Source organism: Acomys russatus, chromosome 28 (genome assembly GCF_903995435.1).
Source record: "Acomys russatus chromosome 28, mAcoRus1.1, whole genome shotgun sequence".
In the NCBI taxonomy this organism is placed as follows: Eukaryota; Metazoa; Chordata; class Mammalia; order Rodentia; family Muridae; genus Acomys; species Acomys russatus.
This window is the reverse complement of record NC_067164.1, coordinates 31,692,215-31,710,183: the sequence shown is the minus strand read 5'-3', so window position 1 is coordinate 31,710,183 and position 17,969 is coordinate 31,692,215. Positions and strand designations below refer to the sequence as shown.

Here is a 17,969-nt window from a genome sequence, read left to right as displayed (position 1 = left end):
GATTTCTTCCCATTCGGCAGGCTGTCAGTTCCCTCTGCTGATGGTGCTCTGCAGAACTGTTTTAATTTCCTATAGATTGTTGGTGGCCTGTTTGTTGTTGTTGTTTTGTCTTGTTTATGATACAGGAGCTACAAAGATGACTCAGGGGTTAAGAACACTGGCTACTCTTCCAGTGAACCCTGGGCTTCATTGCCAGTACACACATGGCATCTCACAACTACCTGTAATTCCAGTTCCAGAGGATCCAGTGCCCTCTTCTGGCTTCTGTGGGCACCAGGCTTCTCGTGCAGACTAAACAGCAATACAAAAAAAAAATTTTTTTTTCTTAAAGATACAGTTACATAAACCAGTCACCTTTTATTGGCCCCAAGTCCTTAGTCAGGACATGAAGATTCAGCCAAAATTGAATTTGACATAGATGGGAGAAGGGCAGGTGGTTATGCTCAGGCGTGCAGTGCCTTCCTAGTGACCCTCTTCGGTGTTGTTTGGGCCACCTCTGTTTGAGTTCCCCTTAAGAAGCGCAGTAGCTGAAAACCACATAGACTGCCAACACCATGGTGATCCCCACCATGCTGCCTCCCAAACGTTGGTGTGCTTGTAAAAATTATACAAGTCATAATCTCTCAAAAGCTCCAGCAATGCCACTGGGGTGAAACCCCACGTCAGTATCCAGCTTGGCAGCTCTCCAAGTGTAGCCTCCATGAGCCTTTTCTCCTTCGGTGGTATCTTGACACTTCAGACGCCATCTTGCAGTCCTGGTGTCCACAAAGTCCAGCTGTGTTCAAGGTCCACTGGGAAGGGAGCATGCACCCCTCAAAAAATATTCTTTTAAATGATTGTTTTTCAGTTGGGAGTGGTGGTGCGCACCTTTAGTCCTAGCATTCAGGAAGCAATGGCAGGCCGATCTCTAAATTCGAGGCCAGCCTGGCTTACAGAGCTAGTTCCAGGACAGCCAGGGCTACACAAGGAAACCATGTCTTAAAAAGGAAGAAAAATGTTGTTGGCATATGTTAATTGTATGAAGAATAGGCTTTTTAATGGTATTTTCAAGGATATGAGTGATATCCTTTAGGCAGGTTCACTCCATTCCCTTAAATGGCCCTCATCTACTACTGCCCTTTTCTGTTCCCTGATGGTCCTGCTGGTACTTTAATGTCTTTTTAAAAACTCAGTATTCTCACAATAAATACTGGGAAATGTTCAACAATGTTAGCCATTGGGGAAAAGGTAGTATAGTATGGAAAGCTGCACTGCAGCTCAAGCATGAGGTGAAACACTTACTCACCTTCAAGTCAAAAGAAAGAAAGACAGAATTATATTTTATATTAGAGTAAGTAGAATAATTTGTATTTTGGCTGTATATATTTCTTAGTCCAAATTATATAGAATTAAAATGTTTATTTTTAAATATTGAAATAAATATATTTAGCTAATTTTGGTAGCTTCCATTTAATTTTTTTAACCACCAAAATTGGTTATTAGCTAGAAATTCGTACTCTATCATCTCTGTGTGTTGCAACCATTGACATCCTTTGCTTGTGTGACAGTCCAAAGCGGCATACGTCCTCTTCTACCAGAGGCAGGACACTTTCAGCGGAACCGGCTTCTTCCCTCTTGACCGAGAAACTAAAGGTGCTTCAGCTGCCACAGGGATCCCCCTGGAGAGTGATGAAGACAGCAATGATAATGACAATGACATAGAAAATGAAAACTGTATGCACACTAATTAATGAAAATCCAGGAAGCCATAAAAGAGAGACTTTCCTGCTGGTGGTGTCCATGGAAATGAAGTTACCCACCACATTAAAACAGAAGTCTGAGATGAGGAGTTTCAGATAACCGAATGTAAATCCTTTATCAGATTTTAACTTGTGCAGTACTTGAAGTGAAACACAATGAAAACTTTTAACAGAAATTGTCTCTTAATACATTTACAGTCTTGTATTTACAAGCTAAATATATATAGGAAATCACAAATAAATCCCTTTCAAGTTTGCTGCTGTTTTGATGAATTATGTTTTCTTTAATTTGTTTGGATGTGACTTAATTGATGACAAATGTTAAATTTGTGGATGTTGGTCATAAATTTTGCTCTAATAATACTGCAAGAAAACTATGGCTGAACTTAGTTCTGGGGTACTCAGCTCTTGTGCGTTAGGCTGCTGTCTGCACCACTCTGGTACTTAGCTGCTGCATCAGTGTGGCTCAAAGGCTGCCGAGTGTCCTTGGAACGCCACGTTTTCCAGTCTGTCCCCGGTAATCAGTGTGGGTCTGTTAGCAAACCATGAGCAACAGTCTTGACAGAGTCCCCTTATGTTGTGTCATTACAGTGCAGAACATTGCATTGTACCTCACTCACTGTGGGGACACTTTCTAGATTCACAGGCCATCGAAATCATTTTCAGCTACATGTAAGTATTTTTTCACTGTGATTGGAATCTATTCTTTAAATTTTCACTTTTGTTTTGGTTTAGAACGCTTACTTCAATCCACTATTGGTCCAAAATTGAAGGGTTTTTTTTTTTTTTTTTGCCGTCTACTATTCTCTACCCCACTTTTGGTAAATTGGCAACTTTTCAGCTCCCAGTTACTGTAGCTTAAGGACAGGCTGGTTAGTACTCTGTATCTGTAGTAGTAATTGCATCAACGTTAGTGAGGGGTTTTCTGTTACATACTAGCCTTTAACTCATTGATAGCTTGGCTATAGGGGTAGGTCTGTTCACTTTCTCTGTGTTCCTGATGGAATTCACCATAGCCTTACAGCTTTTCTCAGAACGTAACTTGTGTAAGAAAAATGGCATTGCATGTTCCAGCATCAGGACCCGTGCAGCATAGGAAGCATACAAACCTCGGGTTTCATCTTAGTTTCTCACATTCAAGGATCCAGGATGCCAAATATATGTATGACCATTTGAGACATTTTCATTTGCTGCTTTCTTTCCCTATGATCTGGTTGAAAGAATGTATCGTTGATTGGCTTACAATACTGCCTTTAGTAGGAAACTAAATGCTGGGGCACATTCACATATGACTACCTGAGAAATCGCTTAGTGTCCCACTGTTATTAAAGCAAAAAGTATAATGTTCTTCACTTGAACTAATCAAATACAATAGATTATAAATTGTGTATTGTAAATAAAAGTTCACTCTGTGAGTGCACCTTTTGGTAAATTATTTATTTATGTTAGCATTTTAAAAGAAAAAAAATACATTTGACCAGGATAAGTAAGGTATGTTGATCATGGCTTTGCTTTATATCTTGATATTAAAGCTGGGTTTTTCATCCTGGTCTTTTAAACGCTGCTTTGGGTGTTTGTTTCTTTTTTATCTTCTTTCTTTCATTTTCTTTTTTCCTTTTTTTTTTTTTTTTTTTTTTTTTTTAAATGTAAACTAACGTCCTGCATGACAGAGGTTAATATTTTGTCTGCACTTGGGTTCACTTGAGTTTACATTTGAAATGTGCATGTTTATTTATACAGATTTCAATAAAGCTATTGAAGGCCTTATTTAGTCTTTCATTTCTTACTCTGAGACCACCGAAGTAAATTCCCTGTTTTCTGTGTAGATGGCTTTACAGTGACATTATAGTTAGCCTTCCAAAGGGAATCAAATCCTACTAAGGATGTTTTCAACCTGGGTTGGTTTTGTTTGTTTGTTTTAACTTATGTCTTCGTTGAGCAACCTACGCCTTCTTCTGCTTGCCTTTGGCGCATGCATTTGTTCTGCCAAAGTCCGTGTTAACTTCTTATAGACCTAGATTATACTTCCGCCCTGATTCTCCAGAGGCTAGTTCCTTATTTTTTTGCTTTCTGCTTTGTTTTGTTTGTGTTGTTTACTTCATCTTCCATTTGTTTGATTTTGAGGGAGTCTCAGGCTGGCCTTCATCTCACCGTGAAGCCCAGGCCAGGCTCAAAGCCTCGATCTTCCTGCCTGGGCTCTCAAGTGCTGCCTTACAGATGAGCACCACCACGTCCTGACCAGGACCACATCCTTTTCATGCATGCCTTTAATTTCTTTCTCACTGAAAAGAAACATTTAAAATAGAGAATGCTGTTGATGCCATTGAATCTGTCAAATGCTAGTTTCATCTGCAAAAAAAAAAAGAAAATAAACTTTGTAGCATAAAAAGAATTAAAAGGATATATCTATATGGAATACAGGGTCGTAGGAATATATTTAGATTAGAATTCTACTTGTAGCTCTGCCTGTTAGTAATCGTAAGGTTTTTGAACTTAATCTTTCTTAGTCTGTTTCCTCACCTATACAGTAATGATGACAATAGTAGCCGGTGTTTATGGAGGGGCTTACTCTAAAAGGGTCATCATATTAAAGTGTCTGTGCATTGTCTGATTCCATCCCGGTCTTCATCCTCACCTCCCACGTGTGTGTGTGTTGCAAACGGTGCAAAACATGTAGCAGTGTCCCAAAGTTCCCACAGTCACTGCGTGGTAAAGTCAGCACGCTGCCCTCAGATGCATGCCGCCTCACTGTGGTACAGTGCCTTTCTCGCCAGAGAACTCAAATGACGTCATCCTGTCGTCCATCAGGAAGGGGTTTGTGAACAACGTGGTACTCGTTTCTGATGTCTTTTGGCTGCATGGAAAGTGGTGTTAGATAACTTTGCTTCCAGAAAGTAACCTTCACCTCCTCCAGTTAAGAGAACCTTCTGCTAGACTTTATCAACGTACTTAGGCTATTTATTCACTACTTTGATTAAATGTTAACTATTAATGTGCCATATAACTTAAACCATTTCCCCAAATTCAATCCTGAATTTCAAGTCTTTTTTTTTTTTTTTTTTTTTTTTTAACCTCACCTGTAATTCTTTATATGGTGTCTTACTTTATGTGGGAGAAGAGCGATTGCATGTATGGCATAGCACATGTGTGGAGATCAAAGGACAACTTGCAGGACTATGGACCCCCTGAGATTGATGGAAGTGCCTTTACCTGCTGAGCCATCTCACTTTAATCTATTTTATTAGTTGAGGAGAGGGCACGTGTGTACCATGGTAAGCACAAGGTAGCCAGAGGGTAGCTGGAATCACCTCTCTTCTTCCAGAGGTTGATCTTGGGCCATCAGGGTTTCATAGAAAGTCCCTCTACCCACTGAGCCATCTCATTCATTTATGTATGTAGCCTGGTGCTTTAAGTAGTTCTTGCTTTTGCTTATAATTTGATTTTAGCAGTTCTGTGTTTATCCTTACTTTTCCAAACAACCAGGTATGCTGGGCGTGGTGGCTCAAGCCTTTAATCCCAGCACTCAGGAGGCAGAGGCAGACAGATCACTGTGAGTTCAAGGCCAGCCTGGTCTACAAAGTAAGTCTAGGACAGCCAAGGCTACACAGAGAGACCTTGTCTCAAAAAAAAAAAAACAAGTAAAACTAACAACCAAGTATTAAAAGCCACACAAAACATTGATTTCAGCACAAAGAAAATCAGCTAGTACCAAAATAGATGTTGCACAGGGGAAGCACTTTTCTTTATGAGCTAGTTTTGATGAGATAAGGCTGTCTTAGAAGAAAGCCAGAAGAGATCACAAGAGGAAGCGCAGAGTGTCACTCAGTGGCAAAGCAAAGGAGAAGGACAAGTTCCACCTGAGAGGAGGAGTTCATTGCCACCAATGGTGTCCAGTAGTGGAATGCAGTTGGGTTTTAGTCAGGACTCAGTGGATGACTGCTTCATGGCTGCCTGTTGGTTCTGACACACAGTTGCACAGAGTGGATGGGCATACTCTTGCCAGTCTAACTAGTAATGTGAGGAGACCTCGTCTCATTCGGGCTGGGGCCTCTGAAAGGTGAGGAGAGTGACCAAATGAAACCTTGTCTGGAGCCTGAGAGCAGGGGCAGTCTTCCTATTTGTTACTTTATAACAAAATTGATTTTTTTTATTTGAATAATTTAACCTGTTCATAGAGTTTTGAAATAGCTTCTTATAAAAATATGTTGATGCTTCTGGATAATTTTAAGTGCTACTTGACCAGATGATAAAGAGAATAAATGAGTGTATTGGTGTTGCAGTTGCAGCTATGTGTTCTATATTGTTTCACTGCCAGATTTTCCTAATGAGAAAAATACTTTTCTTAAGCATTCCAGACTTGTGTAGCTTTGTGTGTTTAATTAGTATGTACTATAAGTTACAGATGAAATTGCTAAATAGTTTAGATGACATGTTTGTTTAAAGGCGGATATATTGAATTTTTATAAGGTACATAGTTTCCAAGATAACAGATTTGGGAAAAGTAAGTACATATATAATAATTCAAATACTAACTAAGCCTTGTTTTCACTAATGAAAGATAAGGAAATTTTCTCTCTAAAGAAATGACTAATATAAAACACAATTCAAAGATTGTTTTGGCAAATATAAGCATTGAGATACCTATATCACACTGTGGTCTAATTATTCCCCATCTTTGTTTGGGGCATGTTCAACTAGAAAGAGTAGTTGAAGGGAAAGACCCTACATTATTATGGGAATTTAAAAGTAGATAAACTACTCAAAACAAAACAAACAAGCGTTACAGTATTTTGGACAAGAGTTTCAAAAGGTAGAAAAATCAGTCAGATGGCTTAAAATCCATTGGTTTGTTGTTGAGGTCTGGTCCCCTACCAAATTATAGTTAACTTAATTCTGCAGAGTTGCTTTAAAAAAAAAAAAAAGCGAGAAAGAGAAATACAACCATCTCTTTGGAAATTATATTTTAAGTAGTAGTCTTATAAAACCAAGCCTGCATTTTTGGGTAATTTTGTATCTGTGTTGTGTGTGGCACATGGGTGAGGAAGCCCACGGATGCCAGAAGAGGGCATTGGGTGCCCTGGAGTTAGAGGCACGTGTGAGCTGGGAGCTGATTATTTGGGAAGAGCAGGGAGCACTGTTAACTGCTGAACCATCTTTCCAGCCCCAAGACGGCATCGTTAATATTCACAAAATCAAATATTCTAAGTGTTTAAGTTGTTTTGGCAGCTGACTGTTCTGCAGTAGAAAAAAAATTGCCTAAGTTTGTCGCTTATCTTACTATATTCTCCCCCCCTACCCCCTGCATATCAGGAATTTAGATTTATTTGTTTGTTTGAGACAGGGTTTCTCTCTGTACCCTTGGCTGCCCTGGGCTTGCTTTGTAGATTGGGCTGGCCTCAAATGGAAACATAACTTCATCTATATAGTTTGGTGGGGGAAAGATATGTTTCATCTGCTTCACTCAGATTTGTTGCTAGCTACAGTTAGGTTCACGTACATTGACTCATGTGGCCAAGAGAGTAGGGAACAGACTGTCTGGTGTTCCTTATAAGGTGCTAACCCTGTCATGAAAGTCACCTTCGCGTAACCATTACTGAATGGCAGCCTAAAATGTAAGCTCCATTTTGGGGGAGGTCTGCTCAGCCCAATCCCTACTACTACAATGCATTCTCCGTTAGCAGAATGTCCTCTGTTAAGTTTTTCTTTTGATCTTAACATTCTCTTTAACTCCTGTCGTTAGGATCCTCCAGAGAAGCAAAACCAATAGGGTGTACCCTTGGAAAGTAGTAAGGATTTGGCGTGAGTGATGGAGCTGAGATTTTTTCCAAGACCCACAATCATCAAGCTAGACCCAAGAATGATGGCAGCCCTTTCACCATCTAAAAGCATGACATTCACCCCAGCCTAAAAGCCAGCAAGCTTGAGGACACAAAGAGCCAGCTTTTGTTTGAATCCAGAAGCAAGGGAAAGGCCAGGGTGCCAGCTCAGGGTAGTCAGGCAGAAGGAAACAAAGAGTTAATCCTTTCATTCCATTCAGTGTTCATCTCACTCAAGAACACACTCAGAAGCACCTAAAATAATCTTTACCAAAATATTTGGCTGTTCTGTGATCCAGGCTAGTAGATATAAACTTTAATCATGAAATTGTGCTTTAGACACAGGGTTAGACCACTAAGTCTGGTCCTATCACTTTTGTGCCCTTCATCTCACCTCTCTCACTTTCTTGACTTACAAAGTAGGGCAAGTCCAGAATTTCTATCAAACAATACTTAGAGACGTCAATTAGAAGACAGAAATTTGATCTACGAAAACCGTTTACTTGGCCAACCACTGAATTTTCGTAAGATGTACAGTTCCATTGTTGAGGACTAGTGTGGAAACCAGATTCCCCAAGCACACAAGTCATCGCTCCCAGCGTGAATGAACTCCCTTGATGTGATCCTAAGATGTAGACTGTCTTACTTTATGAAGAGTGCAGCAGGTGTTACTACTGTGAAACAAACACAGCGTTGCTTGAACCATGCCGAGTGCTACAATGGTGCTTGAGGACAAAGGTGAGAATGGCCTTCGTCCGGTTTCTTGCCTTCCCTCGAATTTGTTCTGCAGCTTTACTTTCCAGGGCTTTCCTCTTTGCATGGTCTGCTTTATCTACTACCAGGTGAACTTCCTTGCTGCTTCCTGAAGAAAGCTTTCCAAAATACCCTTGTCTCACCCATTCAGCCAGTTGCTACCCTGGCTATAAATCATGAATCTGTCTCCCCCACCCCACCCCCCATCCCCCGCCCCAACACCCGATAAGAATACAGTGTGGTATAGTATGGTGTTTCTGTTCATAAACTGTTACAAGGAGATATTTTCTCAAGGCAGGGCTGTGCTCCTATCCTGGAGGTGGAGGCAGGAGCGGAAGGGTCACAAATGTAAGTGTCTTCTGAGCTGCAGACAGAGTTCAAGGCTAGACTTAGCACTTTGGTGAGAACCTGGCTCAGACAAGAACATGCAGGCTGGGGCTGGGGCTGGAGCTCAGTGGGAGAGCTTGCGTCCCCAGCATACACGCGAGTTCCTCGCGCATTGCTGTCCTTGTGGCTTTATATTTCTGATACTACTGAGTACATGTTTTTAAGTTTTAAAAGTAAATCCTCTTGAGTGTACTTTAAAAATAGTATAATAAGGGGGGTGGTTAAATGCCATTTAAATTTGGTACATTTATGAAATCTAGAATATTCAAACTTAAGTGTATGTTGATTTTCTCTTGAATTAACTTTTCTAAAGTCAGAAGCCCTGTGCCTATCTGTAATCTTTTCACATAATGCCATTTAGGCTTTCATTTGCATTTTTATGGATTTACAGCTTAGTTGCTACCTAGGTTACACACACACACACACACACACACACACACACACACATATATGAATGCTATCTGTGTAAGCTTTTATGCTTTTCAGAAAGAGGTATGTAGGACTCAAAGTAAAATAGAATATGTAGTGCGTGGTTCTTATTAAATGGTTTTTATTTTGTGTGGATTGTCTAAGGGACTTTTACTGTAAGGAATCTTTGTTCTAATAGAGACATTGCTGCTATATTTTGGTCCTATCAGAAATCAGCCCGAATTTCCATTTGTGCAGAGGCCCTCTTTCCATAGGAATAATAGGCAGACTTGACCAGAAGCAGCGAAGGATAGCCTTTTAAGCTGAGGGACACCCCAAACTTTTCTCTACCCAAAGAGGACAGGCTTACTTGATTCGGTTTTGTGGGTCTAGTTTCGGAAGGGGGGGGGGAGGGAGGTTGTTGTGGCTTGTTTGCCTCAATCATTAATATGACCTTAGGAAACTTGCAGATGACAGAAGAAAATTGTCACCTAGGACTGGTGGGATAACTAGTGGGTAAGAGCCCTGGCCTGTAAACCTGGTGACTGAATTCCATCCCTAGGGCCCACATGGTGGGCGGAGAAAAACAGCTGTCAAATTGTATTAAAAGTCCTTTAAAACTTGCAAGTTTGGCCAGGCGTGGTTGGCGTATGCCTTTTTAATCCCAGCACTCGGGAGGCAGAAGCTGGTGGATCACTGTGAGTTCAAGGCCAGCCTGGTCTACAAAGCGAGTCCAGGACAGTCAAGGCTACACAGAGAAACCTTGTCTTGAAAAACAAAAAACAAAACAAACAAAAAAAAAACTTTCCAAGTTTGGTTATTCTAGTAATTCTCTTTGCAAATTCTGGATTTTTCAAAAAATAATTCTGTTTAGGTCAGTGTTTCACATGGTTAGACTTATGACCCATTGGAACCAATGTCCAGAAAGGCAGTTGGCTGGCATACTTCAAAAAAAAAAAAAAGCCTTTGCTTTTTAGAAATTGGAGGAGGGTTTTCCTTAACAAAAGTTCTGATCTTTTTTTTTTCCACCAAGAACTACTACGTAGCATCCTGAACCTGGGGTGAGAATGCAGAGGTATGTCACATGACCCTTGCTCACACTCTCATTCTATGTGACCAGTGTCCTCGGAGCCATCCCTAAAACCACATGCTTTGTCTCAAGAAGTTTGAACTTGAATTTTTAACTCTAGCATGCAGCTCTTGTTCATGAGATTCGCATTTTAGGGACCGTTTCTTTTCAGGTGCTAGGGCTCTAACCCAGAGCCTCATACATGGTAGGCGAATACCCTGTCAGCCACACCCTCCGTCTCTGGCACTGTTGTTGCAGTGACACCAATCCCAGTGTGGATAAATGTACAGTGTATATAGAGCTACTGCATTTACAATGTATGAGATTGCCATTTGTAATATCAGTAAATGTAATAAACATGTTTTGGTCAATCTAATCTCTTTCTCTGTACAGTTAATTTTTTTTTTTTTTTTTGCCACTTTTCCACACGACTCACCATCTGTTATACTATTTTAGTTTTCATCTTCAGCTGTCTTACAAAGATAGATGTGTGCCATGCATGTAGCATAGTAATGATGAGGTAATCCATTTTTGTCAGTTGCGCATTTAAAAGCGCAAAGGTTTCGGGGTATGGTGATGCAAGCCTTTACCTTTAATTCCAGCACTTGGGAAGCAGAGGGAGAAGCAGGCAGATCTCTGGGAGTTTAAGGTCAGCCTGGTCTACGGGGCCAAGTATCAAGCCAATCAGAATGACACAGTGAAACTCTCTGTCGTTAAAAAAGTGTAACTTGCCAGGCGTGGTGGCACACGCCTTTAATCCCAGCACCCAGGAGACAGAGGCAGACAGATCAGTGTGATTTCAAGGCCAGCCTGGCCTCCAAAGTACGTTCAGGACAGCCAAGGCTACACAGAGAAACCCTGTCTCAAAAAACCAAAAAAAAAAAAAAAAAAAAAAAGTAATTTATTTTTAAGTAAATAAGTTTGCTGAGCATGCTAATGCATGCCTATAACCCCAGCACTTGAGAGTGGAGGCAGGAGGGTCAGGCGCTCAAGATCATCCTTGGCTTTAGAATGAGTCCCAGACCAACTTCAGCTGCATGAAACCCTGTCTCAAAAAAAGTAAAACTAAAATTAAGAAAAACTTATTTGAAACCTGCTATCAAAATCACTGTGACAGCCAGGCGCGGTGGCACACGCCTTTAATCCCAGGACTCAGGAGGCAGAGGCAGGCGGATCTCTGTGAGTTCAAGGCCAGCCTGGTCTACAAAGCAAGTCCAGGACAGCCAAGGCTACACCCTATCTCGGGGAAAAAAAAAAAAAAAACCACTGTGACAAAGTGTCTAGATATAAAGTAGAGCTAACTGAAGGCGCTGAGACATTGAATTGTGACAACAGTCTCGACATTGTGCTGAGGGCCCATGTGGACAGTGCAGGCTTGTGATCCATAGTTTCATACTTTAGGGACACCCAAGTACCTAATGACCAAGGGAGATTTTAAAAGGGTGGTGCTATTGTAGGTAGCCACAAAGTCTACCTTCAAACTCCAGGCTCCTGGCTTACTCCCAGACTATACACAGAGCAGAAACTATGGGAAAATAATTAAGCTTCAAGTGGTTTCAAAAGCATTTCAGCACAAAAGAGACAAACTTTGGAGTTCTGATGTGACCAAACAGAGACTCTTTACAAATAACCAGGGGCTTTCTACGGAAACTTAAATGACTGGGCATTAGGAGTAGAAACCATGAACTGGAGCTATGCCTTAAGAAGGGGGGAAAAAGCCTTAATAAGGTCAAGGAACTAGTCAATAACTAACCTGCCTACTAAAAATAATGTTATTTAGGGGGGGAAATACCAAGGGTCTGAAGAGATGGTTGAGTGTTAAGAGTACTTGCCTCTTTCTTAGCAGGAGACAATCTCAGCAAACTCCTCATGCTCAAACATGAGCAGAACAAGGATGACTCCAACAAACATGCCCAACCGGATGGAGAAAAGCCCATGAGGCCTCAGTCCTACACAAAGGACCATAGGTAGCTGAGGGAAGCCAGGAGAAGGAGAGGGGGTCTTCCCCAAGGAAGAGCACACACCAATTGGCTGTCCGGGGCCAAAGGTCAGCCCTGAAAACATACATACATACATGTAACGTTATGTAGACCAAATGGGTTATGTGTAAGAATATATACACATACGCATGCATTAGCAGAAAAGAAGCCCATCACCTTGAAGGAGAGTGGGGAAGGGTAGGGTTTGGGGACATGAAAAGGAAAAAGAAAGTGTTGCAATTCAATTATCTTTTTTTTTTTTTTTTTTTTAAGTGCTTGCCATTCCAGAGAACCCAGGATTGATTCCCAGACCCTTCATGGTGGCTCACAACAGTCTCTAACTCCAGCTAGGATGCAATGCCCTGTTATAACCTCCTCATGCACCAGACACACAAGTGGTGCACAGGCATACATGCAAACAAAACATTCCTACAGATAAAATGTTTTTTAAATGAACACGTAGTTTGTGAGCCACCGTTCCTGGATAAGTGTAGCTAGCAGCCTGCATCAAAGAAGCCTCTCTTCACAACAAATGACCACCACAGGGAACCATGACTGGACACAATGCAGAGATCACAGATCATGGGGCTCCCGACACCAATGGCAACATCTACATCACAGTCCTGCATCTACTGCTCAGAGGAAATCACTGAACGGGGGTGGGGGGCAGAAGGGAGAGAAGGGGGTGACTAGGGGGGCAGAAAGATGATAAAATCCAGAATACCAGGAAGTTTGCTGTAAAACACTGTCCGCATAGAAATGGCTGCATAAACACAAGGGGATAATGTCAGTGTCAATGGGCGTGTTAACGGGAAAGGAGAAATTGTGTGGTGTCCCAGCCCCAGACGAAGAACAACGCAACTAATGACTGCTTAAAGTAGCAAACTCAGCCTCCCCCAGGATGACTCCCTTATGTCCCCTAATGCCGAGTTGCAATCCGCCCTGCATTGGCCAACAAAAACAGAAGTTTAAACATATATAAAAATACACACATATAAAGACAATTTTGTAACAATGATCAATGAAACTATCAACGTGGAGGGTGCATGGGAAGGGCTGGGGGAAAGGAAGTTGGGAGGAGCTAAAATGAATGTGATATAAGTCAATTATATTTCAACTAAAAATGTTATTAAAAATGAACTACAACTAGCAAAAATATAAACTGGAAACCATAATGTATAACCAGTAAGGAAAAAACAAACAAACAAACAGAAAACTGAGATGGTAATGTCTAACAGGAAAGATTTCCAAATTTAAGAATATGTTAAAAATTATATAAAGGAAAATACATTAGTGAGTAAAACAGAATTCAGGAAGGATATGAACTAAAACAACAAAGCTAAAGAATAAAATACCTGGAGTTAAAAATAAATGTATTAGTGAGATCAATAGGAAGAAAAAAATTATTTAAAAAATAATCTACCAGAAGAATGGGGAGATAGCTCATGTCAGTACATTTGTCACACAAACATGAGGACCGGAGTTCAATAGGGAAGCAGGGACTGAAGGTACCCTGGGACTTCTGGCCATCTGGTCAACCTACTAATACTAGCCAGGCTGAGATCTTGCTCAAAAAGTAAAGCAGAGAGCAACTGAAGAACACACCTAATATCAACCTGTGGTCTCCGCATGTACACATACATGTATACACACACATGTATACACACGCACACACACACACACACACTCAAAACCAAACAACAGTGGTTTCATTTGTTTTCTATTATTTGGGGGATGGAATCAAGGGCTCCCATGTGCAAAAGACAAATGCCAAACCACTGCACCACAGCCTCATGCTTTGTTTTGTTTCTAAATTTAGGGATCCCCTATTAACTGACATGGCTCTTGGACGTTCTGTGCAGCCCAGGATGGACTCAAACTCTCAGGACTCATCCATTAAGGCTGGGTGCCTGAATGACAGGGAGGCACTACTACATACATACATACATACATACATACATACATACATGGATATGTCCTCCACATGTGAGGCGTAGCCAAACAAGAGAAGAGAGACAGAGACACCAGAATATATTTAAAGAAATATAGATGAAGTTTTTCTTAATTTGATTTTTTTTTTTAAAAAATCAGCTGATGGAGAAAAAGCCAACCAACAGGCCCTAAGTAAAATAGACAGAAAGAAAAACACAGACATATAATAATTAAAGCAAAAGCTGCACAATGAAGAAGAAGAAGGCTGAAAAACAAATATAGAGGAAGAAAGTCCCATCATCAGGAAGCCATGGGACAGCTGGCATTTCACCAGAAATGAGGAAGGTCACAAGAAAAATGGCAGAACCTTCGAGGTTCTAAACCGCCAGTGATAGGATAGGGAGGAAAACAGAGGATTCTGTATGCAAAGAGATGGCTTCAAAATTAAAAGAAAATTCAAATATTTGCACTTAAACAAACATCTGAATTTGTTCATTAGATGTCTCTGGTGTAGGAATGCTAAGGGAAATTCCAGAATAATTTCCAGTTGGGAAATTCATAGCTATAGAAAAGTAAAAGCTACAGGTTTCATGAATATATATATATATATATATATATATATATATATATATATATATATATATATATATATTGGTAAAGTTAAGCCAAGTTTTATTTCTGAAAAACAAAGTGACCATTCAGAAGATTAAAATATTTTTTAACCAGTTTTTTACTTATTTACAAAAGACATTACACACAATGAAAGGATGCATTCAACGCCAGTGCCTTTAGTGATAAAATTCTCAATAAACCAAGAACAGCAGTGCTTTCCCCAGTCAGATAAAGGGTATCTGTGGGAGGAAAAAATTTACAAGAAACGCTGTTCTTCGTGGTGAAATACCCAAATGTTTTTTTACTCAGAATTGCTGTTCACCAAAAACTGGGCAATAATGCAAAAATATGTGGTTTTATTGCTTCTATTACACGTTGTGCTGAGGATCCTAGGGAAACACAGGAGAGCATTTGGTTGTGGTGTCTGGGAACTGTAATGGGACTAGCACTGTGTGATGTTGGCTTTGAGCAACTGAGCCTGATCTACTTTGGTGTGGCTTTAGTTACTGCTCATGTGTTTCCTCTGCGTTTCCCCTCTTTGTGTGTGGGTTTATCATTAACTTCATTGAGTTTGGAAACGTTTCAGCCTTTACTTCTTTCATTTTATCCATATCCTCTTCGCTGTGCAAGAATCCACTTGCACACAACGCCGGAGGCTGAGCCGCCCTTCATGGAGGATGCTTTCGTTTTCCCACAGTTTCACTTTGGGTAATTACTGTAACGCTATGCTAAAGCTTGCAAATTCTTCCTCTGGTTTCTAATGGAGTGCTAATCTCATACATTGCATTTTAAAATTGTGTATTTCATAGTTTTCTCACCCTCAGGTGTCTCTAATCTTGGGATATTTAGGAGATAGTTTTGTTTTTGTTTTTTTAAATGAAGTTCTTTCTTTTTCAGAGATTTATTTATTTATTTTTTATACAGTATTCTGCTTGCATGTATGCCGCACCCCAGAAGAGGGCACCAGATCTCATTGTAGATGGTTGTAAGCCATCATGTGGTTGCTGGGAATTGAACTCAGGACCTTTGGAAGAACAGACAGTGCTCTTAACCTCTGAGCCATCTCTCTAGACCCTAGTTTTGTTGTTTTAATGTCTCTTTCTGCTCGTTGTAATGTCTGACTCGGTTCAAATCGGTTTTGATAATGTGACCATGCTCCCGTTTTGGAACTCATTTTCTGCAACTGTTTGTCTGATATATATCCAGTTCTTAGTGGATGCCAGCCTTGTGAATTTTAGCCTGTGTGGGTGATGGATATTTTTCTGTGTTTCCATAAATAGCCCAGAGCTTTGTTCTGAGATGACATTAAATTACTCGGAAACTGGTTGTTTCAGGTCTTTCTGTGATTTGCTTGGCAGGTTCAGAGCAGTTCCCAGTCTAGCGCTACCACTAATTACCACCCTCCTTGAAGCAGTCTCCCCAGAACATTCTTCCCAGTGGCCCACGCTTGAGTGCTGCCCGCAGCTGACATGGATAAGCCTCCCCCGCCCCATGTGAATGCCTGTCATTGCTGTTGCTACTCTTTCTTCATGATGCCCCACTCAAGTTGTTGTTCAGTGCTTATACGCTGATGAATGACAAAACCGGCCCAGATTTTGCTTCCTGAATAAAAGCCTCTTCTCTGTCTAGTGTCCTGTCTTGCAAACCCTGGCTACCTTGGTCTCCACAGACTCTCAATGTTAGCGCTCAACTTAGGGTGCCGCCCACTGGGCTCCTCTGGACATAATTCTGCAATTCCACTTCCCCCGCCTCCAGTAGCTCTGTTTACCATCCCCCATTTAGAACTCTTCTGACGTCAATGCCCAGTGTCTTGAGTGGTGTTAATCTATAGATGTGCTTACATTTGTGGTGTTTCAGACAAGGGGGTAAATTTAGTTTCTGTTAATCTTAGATCAAAGAAATCTAGACCTTCTTTAGTGAGAGTGACCACTGGTCCTATCTGGTATTGTTTCAATACCTGTGTAATTCTAATTCGTAACGCTGTTTGGGGGAAGGGATTGAAAGAGAGGTGGGAACTTGTATTAGGCATAGCACAGAATAAAAGCTAAAGCTCCACCTAATATTAAAGACGGGCAAATAGACAACAGAGATCAGATGGGCAGGTAATAAAGTAGCCCAGTCCAAATGCTAGCCCACCTAAGCTGTTCTGGCCCTCGTGTGTCCTGTGCTTTGAAGTGGGAATAGCCTGCTTCCCTACATTGTAAGTGAAAATGATCACTCATTGTTTTATCTGCCAACGGTCATTGTACACTCTACATACAGACCAAGGACAAGGGACGCCACCGGAATCTAAGATGTCTTGGCAGACTCTACTCATAGTGGACATAACAGAGGCCTCTACTTTGCTAAGTAAGAAATGCTACCCTTGCAGACTCAAAGAAGACAAGAAACCAGGTGGGCTCAAGGGAGGACGCTTGAATATCACCGAGAAGGAGAAATAGAATAGACGGTAGAAGTGGTTGAAGAGAGGGCACAAGGCAGGAAAGGGGGCGCAAGAGAAATGAGGGTAGAGATCAGACCTGGGGAGGGAGGAGGGTGGCAGGAGGACAGAGGGCCTATACAGAGAAGAGAAACCATGGGCAAGGGCATCTCTGTGACAAGCTGGAAACCTAAGAGGTAGGCTTCTAGGGGGATATGGGGGTGGCTCTAGCTAAGACTCCTAGTAGCAGGGGTCATGGAGACTGAAGAGGACACCGTCTTAACTAAATAGGACTCCTAGTGGAAGGAAGGGAACACCAACCCACCCACAAAAACTTCGACTCAAAGTGTACCCTGCCTACAAGATGTGCAGGGGAAAAGACAGAACAGAGATTGACGGAATGTCCAACCAATGCCTGGCCCAACCTGAGACCCAAACATGGGAGCCAGCCAACTCCTGACTCTATTAATGATCCTCTGCTATGCTTGCAGACAGAAGCCTAGCATAGCTGTCCTCTCAGAGGTTACACCCAGCAGCCGATCGAAACAGATGCTGAGACTCACAGCCAAACATTGGGCAAAGCACAGTGAGACTTGTAGAAAAGTTGGGAGAAGGATAGAAGGACCTTCTGTCTTTTCCCCTCAGTTCTGATGTGTTAGTTTTTGTTTTATATAATCTTATTTATATACCACATTATATTATTATCCCTTAGAAGCCTGTTTGTTTTCTAATGAAAAATAGAAAACGAGTGGATCTGAATGGAAGGTGAGGTGGAGAGGAACTTGGGGGGGGAGGAGTAGAATGAGGAAGAATTGTAATCAGGATATATTATGTGAGTGGGGGGGGGATATATTT

The 17,969-nt window shown here is 41.2% G+C and overlaps 1 protein-coding gene across 2 annotated transcripts in view; it reads left to right on the top strand.

Annotated features, from left to right (window-relative positions):
- Positions 1 to 2,514, top strand: part of Usp15 (ubiquitin specific peptidase 15) — a 91,603-nt gene extending 89,089 nt beyond the window's left edge. For both annotated transcript variants that reach the window (XM_051170900.1, XM_051170899.1), the window contains one exon: positions 1,548 to 2,514. In XM_051170900.1, the coding sequence (XP_051026857.1) occupies positions 1,548 to 1,730 (183 nt within the window). In that variant the 3' untranslated portion in view covers positions 1,731 to 2,514. The remainder of the gene's footprint in view (positions 1 to 1,547) is intronic.
- Positions 2,515 to 17,969: the final 15,455 nt, after the last annotated feature.